This window comes from Sinocyclocheilus anshuiensis, unplaced genomic scaffold (genome assembly GCF_001515605.1).
Source record: "Sinocyclocheilus anshuiensis isolate Anshui unplaced genomic scaffold, SAMN03320099.WGS_v1.1 scaffold311, whole genome shotgun sequence".
NCBI classification, from domain to species: domain Eukaryota; kingdom Metazoa; phylum Chordata; class Actinopteri; order Cypriniformes; family Cyprinidae; genus Sinocyclocheilus; species Sinocyclocheilus anshuiensis.
In genome coordinates this window covers 871,717-881,664 of record NW_015549606.1, presented here as the reverse complement: position 1 = coordinate 881,664, position 9,948 = coordinate 871,717, and the positions used below count along the sequence as shown (strand labels likewise).

General features: G+C 35.3%; 1 protein-coding gene across 1 annotated transcript in view; it reads left to right on the top strand.

Annotated features, from left to right (window-relative positions):
• Positions 1-9,948, top strand: part of LOC107659039 (leucine-rich repeat-containing protein 7-like) — an 83,764-nt gene that overhangs the window by 38,776 nt on the left and 35,040 nt on the right. The window contains 9 exon segments of the mRNA XM_016447834.1: positions 1,589-1,663; positions 2,003-2,147; positions 2,232-2,304; positions 5,630-5,759; positions 6,937-7,052; positions 7,593-7,662; positions 8,668-8,767; positions 8,857-8,996; positions 8,999-9,391. Coding sequence (XP_016303320.1) covers positions 1,589-1,663; positions 2,003-2,147; positions 2,232-2,304; positions 5,630-5,759; positions 6,937-7,052; positions 7,593-7,662; positions 8,668-8,767; positions 8,857-8,996; positions 8,999-9,391 — 1,242 coding nt within the window.

Genomic DNA, 9,948 nt, shown 5'->3' with positions numbered 1-9,948 from the left:
GCAGTGTAAGACGCTCAAAGCTCAAGACGTTCAGATAGACGTTCGATCGGTCGGTCGTTCGAACGTTTGATTTTAGCATGGAATACACTTCATATATTTCTCTGTTCACGCTCCACTTCATCTGCCAGTGAATTCAACGATCTTATCAGATCTCCAGCGCCATGTTTCAAACGATCCAAGCGTACCACGCTTCCGCCAATCCCCGCCTTGAAGCAATGATTGACGGAGGGTGGGCGTGGTCAGCTCGGAATGCATTTTCAAAGCCGCACTGAATTTTGCTACAAATATCCCACGGCGTCATGATGAAAATGCAATCCTAAGTGTTCTAACTGTTAGTCTAAATGCATTTAGGACAAATAGCATTTAAATGATCATTTTGCTACCATTTCTGCTTGAACATGTTACACATTAAAAAAAATAATAAAATAAAACCTTCTCTGGTTGATGATCAACATTATCTGGAGGTTAAACATCTCTTTTCAGGTCTTATTTTGTACTCCATTCATAAACGTCTGAAATCTTTAATGAGAAAAACAACAGCACATTAACAAGCAATAATCCTCAACTGAAATGTAACTGAGCAGTTTCCTCAAGCATTTTTGGATGCATTGCATCATGTCAGGTAATCATGGCATAGCAGTTGCACAGCCTGAAAACAATCATTAGTTTAATTTATAATAGCTCTGTTGGTGTCATGTTCTTTAAGGCAGATATTTCTCTGTAACAGCACACATTCATTCCTCAAACAATGAGTGTTGAGAATGGAGCACTGATGGCAGGAGGCATTTGTCAGGATATCTGACTCTTGCTGTGATGTTGGCAGATGTTGGCTGGTGTGGTGCCCTGAGCTGCAGATAGTTTCTTAATTGAAGTCCTTGCTGAGGGGATCATGAAGGGACAGATGCTGGGGCTCAAAGGGAGAGAAAAGCAGAGAGCAGCCATTAAGAACTGACCGAGTCTGCGGCGCATAGGGGATTTGGGTCTGTTGAAACTCAATTTAAAACAATAATTTGTTTTTGAAGCCTCTGGAATGTTGTCAAGATCTTGCTTTTATTATATAAGAATTGGCTATTGGTTTCATCACGTTATAACGTTTGTGCTGACTTTAAATGATTCAAAGGATGTGCAGTAAAGTGGTTTGATTTAATATTTGATACCCACTTTAAGGTGTTTTTCCAAAATTAAAATAGGCTCCAATATTTCCTTTTTACGGTAATGTTTTTTTTTAAATATCTTGGATAATGTAGAAAAGCAAATCAAGCTTCTCTGAGAATTTAGCAGACAATTTACAATACATTTATTACCACACACTGTTTTTTAAGACCCAGAACCATGAAAATCTGAGCTTTCAGTTTGGGGCTTTTATTTAAAATATGTTGAATGCATTAAAAATTTTACAATATACAGTATGTATTTATTTCATTTTATTTATTCATTTTTTTTACCAAGTAAAGTATAATTGTATAATGCACCTTGAGAAGAAGCTATCATAATGATTCAATTAACATTCATAAATTGCTATTCATTTTGGGATGCAAAACTGTATATATTGTTCTTTTGTTGGTTATGACCCTCTTTAATGTTACAGCCAGAAGTGCTGGAGCAGATCCATAGTTTAAAAGAGCTGTGGTTGGACAACAATTCATTACAAACCATACCAGGGGTAAGCAATTTCAAAAGTATAATAGAATTCCAGAGTTAGCATCTATTGCATGTACTAAATATGAGCATACCTTGTCAGCCCTGTTATAGATTTCATGCATAAAAAATACCAGTAAGGCTTTAAAGTATGAAACATTTTGTCATTATTTACTCACTCTCATGCCATATAATATGGTGTTGCAAGAACTTGAGTGCGAGTAAATGAGAGATGAGAAAATCTTTGGGGGAACTATTGGAATTTGACAACATGACATTTTAGAATGCTAGTACTAGACTCTAATATATGTATAAAACATAATATATGATTTCTTTCATTTATCTCTCTTGTCATCTGCTGAAGTCTATTGGGAAATTGAGGCATCTGCGATATCTAGACTTGGCTAAGAACAGGATTGAGAGTCTAGATGCAGATATCTCTGGCTGTGAGTCCTTAGAGGATCTACTCCTCTCTTCCAACATGCTGCAACAGTTACCTGATACAATAGGTGAAGTTCCACTGCTTACTCTTTTGAAATATTTGGGTTTTTAGGTTTCGTTGTGTCTTTACAATGCTAAAACATCTTTCACAGGAAAGTTGAAAAAGTTGACAACATTAAAAGTTGATGACAACCAGCTCACCTCACTGCCTAACACCATTGGAAGGTTAGTAACTCACTTACGACTCATCCAGCTGTGTAACGGAAAAATGACAAAGGCAGAAAATACCTTTTGAGATGTCTTAGATCATAATCCCTGAACATTTATCTAATGCACAAGTTTTTTTTCCCAAGTTTATGGAATTATGTTGTGGTTTATAGCCATATAATAAACCTGATGCTCAGGTTGGTCAGTACAGTCTTTAATGACTTGAACCTTTGAAATTATATCGTTTTTTTATGATGATACTTGATGGCATTGTACTGTAGCTTGTACTCTCAGTATTGGATTTTTCACTGAATTGCCATCTGGGGCACGATATAACAATTCTGCTGTCATTCTGGCAGTTTTTCTCACCCCAGCATGAGAAAACACTGACTGTGTTTTTACATCTTTATTACCTGTATTTGAGGGAAACAATGTATGCAGCTGATAGGAAAAAAAACATAAGCTTCTGAATTTAAAGTGTACAATTAATTAAAAATCCTAAAATATCGATACCTTTTACCTATACCTAAATAAATAGTTTAATCTTTTTATTGGTCATTCTACAAAATCAGTGCCATTTGTGTCTCTCATACACTACCATTCAAACGTTTGGGGTCAGTGTGTGTGTTTTCTTAAAGAAATAGTACTATTATTCAGCAAGGAGGCATTAAATTCAATAAAGTTAAAATCAAATTAAACTAAAAAAACTGTCAACCCTGTAACCTTTCTGATGGCATAATTATATTGCAGTTTGAGATGGCTCAGTGTAATTAATTAACACTGAAAATATTACCATATATTGTTCTGATAAAATCTTCCACAAATGAATTTTACAAATTGCAAATCAAACTGGCTAATCAGTCTGACTTTAGATTTTTAATGCAGAATCAAATGGGAAATTCAGGGACGAGGTGCATATACCATATTTCTTAGCATCTGTTAATTAAGATGTCATATTTTCTGCAGACTGCCTTTTTCATTTGTCATAGCCGTCACCACTACCTCATTCCTGTGATAATATACTCCATGCATCTCTCTTCTTGGTTTGTCATTGCTCGGTTCTGTGTGTTGTGTTAATCAAACATGCATCTTAAATGGGCACCTCAGTGCACGTGGCAAAACCGGGTAAGTAGACCAGCGAGTGTTTGTATTCCCCACACGTCTGCCACGCATGTTTATTTAGGCAAGGGCATACCTTTGCATCCATATCTCGCTTAAAGAGACACAATGAAAGCCCTGCATATGGAAGGCCAGCTGGACCGGTCTGCTAAAACAAATGTTGGACTAATGACCTTACTTAGCTTAACAAATATACATTGACCTCTTTCAAATTCATTCAATTAAAATAAGACAAAAAAATGGGGGGGGGGAAGGGTTTTAAATGACTAATGTGAGGTCCGTTACTAAAAGTACTGAAACTCATTTGACTCAATAAACACTGTGGCATATACCAGATCATTGTAAATGTTATAAACTAACGTAAGGTTTGTTTTAAGAGCCCAGTATTTCATATGATTAGTGCTTTTTACAATCACCAGAATTGTATTGCAGTATATTTAGTAAATTCATCATCAATCCCTTTAACATGTCTTCATACCTTTTTGACATGGAGACAATGGTTCCACATAACTCATAATTCTCATTTCCATTAACAAAACTCATTTATTCCCTGTCTTAAAATAATATGAGCCATAGACACTGATACTACTTAAATTAAATGTACTTAAGATTTGATATTTTGTTTGCACATTGTAAACATTTGAGTGAGATGTTAGAATGTAAATTGCATATTAAAGGAATAGTTTACTTTTCATCATTTTCTCACTTTTATTTTCTTCCAAACCCTTATGACTTTATATTCTTCCGTGGAACACAAAAGGATAAATGTTGATGAATGTACTGGTCGCTCTTTTCCAATGAAAATTAACAGGAACTGGCCCTGTCAAGCTCCAAAATGACAAAATAGCAGAATAAACATCATTAACTGGTGTCTGTACTGCATAGTAAAAGTCTTCTGAAGACATAAAATTTAAGAAAAATAGGGTACAATGTACTGTGTTATTATGAAGAAATTTTCTGTATTGATTTATAATAAAAACAATTAATAATAATAATTCATTACATTTATATAGCGCTTTTCTAGGCACTCAAAGCGCTTTACATTGTCAGGGGGTATCTCCTCATCCACCACCAGTGTGCAGCATCCACCTGGATGATGCGACGGCAGCCATAGTGCGCCAGAACGCCCACCAGCTTACTGGTGGAGAGGAGACAGAGTGATGAAGCCAATCAGTAGATATGGGGATTGTTAGGAGGCCATGATGATCACAGGCCAATGGGCAAATTTGGCCTGGATGCCGAGGTCACACCTCTACTCTTTTCGAAAGACATCCTGGGATTTTTAATGACCACAGAGAGTCAGGACCTCGGTTTAACGTCTCATCCGAAGGACGGTGCTTGTTGACAGTATAGTGTCCCCGTCACTATACTGGGGCGTTAGGACCCACACAGACCACAGGGTGAGCACCCCCTGCTGGCCTCAGTAACACCTCTTCCAGCAGCAACCTAGTTTTCCCAGGAGGTCTCCCATCCAGGTACTGACCAGGCTCAGCCCTGCTTAGCTTCAGTGGGTAACCAGTCTTGGGTTACAGGGTGATATGGCTGCCAATTTATCACAGTTGTTTTACCTATATGTTAAATTATGCATTGAATTGTGTAGTGTTTTAGGTAATGTCCTAGCACAAATTTACCAGTATCTTTTCTGTGTTTCTACAGATTTTTTTCCCTCACAACGTATGATTCCTTGTGAAAACCTATTTACCTTCCCCTGGAATTATCATTAAGGCTGAATGCACTATACATATAGCAAGATTTTCTGTAAATAATCAGTTAAGGTCTGTTCCTCACACAAAGATTTTGCATGGCTTTAGAAGACTTCAAAAATATTGCATTGGTTGTTATGAACTACATTTCATGATGCTTTTTTGGAGCTTGACATCCTGTATCCTTAATTCACTTTCATTATATAAAAAAGTGTGTACAAAAAGAAGATCTTATAGGTTTGGAACGACATGAGGGTGAGCAGAAAATAAGAGAACTATTCCTTTAAGACTTTGGTTAAACCTGTTATTTAACCTTAAATCTAAACTTTTTTGAAGAAGAGTTATTCACTACAGTAGAGGCAATTATTTCTTTATCTGCTGACCTTTAAAGAGACGTCACATGATGTAGCCTATGCATTTATCTTATCATCTCATGAAGTGTTTTCAATAGGCTTTCAATAGGGATTAAGCGATCCTGCATAACTGCACAGTCCTCACCTGCTTTCTCTTACATCTGCCAGTTTATCACTTTTAGAGGAGTTTGACTGTAGCTGTAATGAACTGGAGTCCCTGCCTCCCACCATTGGCTACCTGCACAGTCTTCGGACATTTGCGGCCGATGAGAACTTCCTGACTGAGCTGCCCAGGGAGGTGAGTATTAGTGTTATGCACTTTCTACAGTACTAATAATGAGGGAAATCAAAGGCACATTCTCTATATATTTTACCTCTCTTTGTGCTGAAAATACAGCCTACACCAGCGAAGTCAGTTTAGATGGTTGGCAGCTCAAAACCATTAAAACTGTCAAAACAAGTTTAAGAACATTTACTGTATATGTTTAACAATAACTTGGCCAGCTTAGACCAACGCTTCTGAAAGTTAAGTAAAACCAGTTAACAGCTGAACTAAAATCAATTAACTAAGACCACAATTTTTGATTAGTTTATCTCAACAAGGCTTAGAAATTACTTGCCAACAAGGCCACTTTTTTTTTTTTTAGCTCACCTTCAGAACTTAGATAAATCTGGGGTCTTATAGATTTTACATGAATAAGTAATACCTTCATGATATCTTAATAGCTGTTATATTCATAAAAAGTGTTTACTTAATGCATTTATTTAATTAAAAATACAGTAAAACAGTAATTTTGTGAAATATTACAATTTTAAATAAAACAAGCTGACTTTTCAGCAGCCATTACTCCAGTCTTTAGTGTCACATGATTCCTCAAAAATCATTCTAATATACTAATCTCAATAAACATTTCTTATAATTTTCAATGTTGGAAAAAATGTGTGCTATTTAAATAGTTTTTGTGGAAACCATGATGCATCTTTTTTTTCCGGATTCTGTGACAGAAAAACAGCATTTATCTGAAATAAAAATCTTTTGTAATATAAATGTCTTTACTCACTTTTGATCAATGTAATGTATCTATGCTGGGAAACAAAGTATTACTTTGTTAAAAAAAAAAAAAAACACCTTTCAAACAGTAGTATATTTGCTGCCCAACATCCAAAAGTAACAGTGTTTGCTGTACAACACACAAAGCTATATTAAACTTGCAGATTAATCTTAAATTAAATATAATACAGTATATACATTTTTGGCTCCCACATTTTGAGATCCACTGAAGTGGCTAAAATCAGGACAGCTTAAATCTGTTAAACCAAATGCATGGTAATGTCCTGTTGACCTTCACTCGCCACTCGCTGTATTGACAGAATACAAGAGTCATTTTACCTGAGAGAAAGATGCTGATATTTAACAAAAAAAGCTGACAAAATTGCACTTCACCAGAGCTATCATATCCTGTTCTGTGTTGCAGATTGGAAACTGCAGGAATGTTACGGTCATGTCATTGCGCTCCAATAAAATAGAGTTTCTGCCTGATGAAATTGGACAGATGACAAAGCTACGTGTTCTCAATCTAAGTGACAATAGGTAACACCTGATGTTCCTTTTTTTCATTTTGCACCCTGTGCACGCATTTGTCTACATTCACACCAACACATGATCAAAATTGTTTAATGAATAAAAGATGAGATACATTATTTGCTTAAAGAAAGTGCTTCTTCAAATCTCTTATAGATTTGATGAACAGGCTTGATTGGTTCATGTGAAGCGGTGAGGATGGTGTTGATTATTTTCCATAATGGCACAGTAATGGGGCATGATATCAGAAAAGTGCCTGGCCTTCCCACAGGTTAATTAAGAAAGCTCTTTATGAGCTGTGCGGACAGTTTTGATGCTCTGACTGCGATTATCTGGAAGTAGAGTAATTAAACTTAACCAAGACTAAACGGGGCATAGCCATTAGAGTACCTGAGTTAATGAGGTTTCTGAAGTGAACAGAATCACCACAGGTCTTCATAGCATTTTAACTACACGGAGTAACTCTCTCCAACAGTCTCATTTGGTTTTTACCATCCATGTTTTGCCTTTTTGAATTCTCATGAACTAATTCTTTATGTTCTGTTTTAGGTTAAAGAATCTTCCCTTCACTTTCACTAAATTGAAAGATCTTGCTGCACTCTGGTTATCTGACAATCAGGTTGTTATCTGGATCTCCTTTTTAAATTGTAAAAAGTATATAAAAGTATATAACTACAGTGGTGTGAAAAAGTGTTGGCCCCCTTCCTGATTTCTTAGTTTTTTGCATGTTTGTCACACTTTAATGTTTCAGATCATCAAACATTAAAGTGTGACAAACATGCAAAAAAATAAGAAATCAGGAAGGGGGCCAACACCTTTTCACACCACTGTATATAGTATTTGGAGCATGTTTTAACCACATTGCATGAACAGTTAATACAGAGTAAAAAAAATCTGTGAAATTTATAAAAAAAATAAAATTGGCAGCTGTTGTTGCCAGAACTTTACTGTAAAAAATATGGTAACACCATTTTAGGTTTTACAGATTTAACTTAAATTTACAGGAAAAATGTATATTTTATTAACTGGTATATATATATATATATATATATATATATATATAATATGATAATAAGATGACTTTTTCCACTGTTTAATTTCCAAAAACATAATTTTGTATTCAAATAAGTATTTTACTGTTAAATTATAGTACATTAAATGTCCTGTTAGATTTATTATAGTTTTCATCGTAAATAGTAAGGCAATTTAACATTAACCAGTTAACTGTTTATTACAAAGCAGTTTTACCATCTTTTACCATTAAAATTCCAATAGTTTCTACAATGTACAGTTGTCCCAGTTAGGGTTTGGACAAATAAAGTACTTAATGTACTTAATGTGAAATATCAAACCAAATGGCATTTTAAATCTAGATTTAACTATTTCTTTACAATTACTGTACTTTTAACCAAATGTCACTTGGAGTTATTTTTATGATGCAATTCCGTGATGTTCACACATTTGTAATGTTTTTTTTTATGTATCCAAATACTTTAATTTGGATACATAGGGCCACTGTATTTAATTATTTGTGAAATGTGGTTAAAAGTGGTCAAAATACATACTGCAATTTAATACATTTGATTTGGTAGTTGTATTTACAACAATTCTTTTTGTTATTCAGTCCAAGGCCCTTATCCCCCTTCAAACAGAGGCTCACCCTGAGACCAAACAGAGAGTTCTTACCAACTACATGTTTCCTCAGCAGCCCCGGCACGATGAGGGTAAGAATAAATCAACCGTTTCTCTTTCCTTTGATTTTACATTTCACTGGATTTAAACTTCTGGATGGATGTGTGTTTCCCTGCTGCAGATTACCAGTCTGACAGTGACAGCTTTAATCCCACTCTCTGGGAGGAACAGAGACAGCAGAGGATGACAGTGGCATTTGAGTTTGAGGACAAGAAGGAAGAAGAGGACAACTCAGGAAAAGTGAAGGTCCCTTTAAGAATTGAAAATGCGAACCTTTTTGGCCCTGTATTTACCTGGTATTAACATCCATCTCTGGTGATCTGATCACAGATGTTAATATCAGATGTAACCAGGGCCACTGCTGTGTTTGGTTAGCTGGGATTTATGAAAAAAAAAAAAAAACTTTAAGCATCAGAAAAGGTCATATCTTTGCCATATGGGCTAAATCCTCTTCCCTCTATCTGCAGGTTGAGATTAATCTGAAGCGCTATCCCACCCCTTACCCAGAAGACCTAAAGAATATGGTGAAGTCAGTGCAGAACCTGGTGGGTAAAACCACTCACCCCCTCAACACTGAAAAATGTTCTTCTGGGACCAATATGGAGCTCCACAGCCAAGACAAGTATGAGCCCAAGTGGCCCATTGCTCCTGAGGTAATGCTTCTTTATCTTATTTTGTCACAGTGCCTACTTGGGCTCATAGATCAATGTCTCTGCAGTTTGGCTACAAAGTGCTTTTTTTATTTTTTTTTATAAAAAGGATAGATCAGACTCTGAATTTTGATTGGGCGAGCCATATTTGAAGCTGTTGAGGATTTTAAACAAGGGTCCAGGGATCTTAAAGTTGTTTATGGGTGCTAAAGGTACACTATGTAACTTTTGGGGTTCTAGTGGTTAATAAACAAAATTGCATGTAGTCGGAGCTACTTCTCTGTTTATGTATATGACTAGTCACGCAAGAATATTAACATATTATAGTCATACCATAGTAAAGAAAAAAAAAACACGTTTTTGGAAGATGGATTCATGATGTACTTGCTCATTATATCAATTTGTTGATTTTAAACAAAGAAAAAAGTTACATAGTGTATCTTTAAGTTTTATATATATATATATATATATACATTTTAGTTTATTGCAATAATTAAACTAAAACTAAAACTATATATATATATATATATATATATATATATATACATTTTAGTTTATTGCAA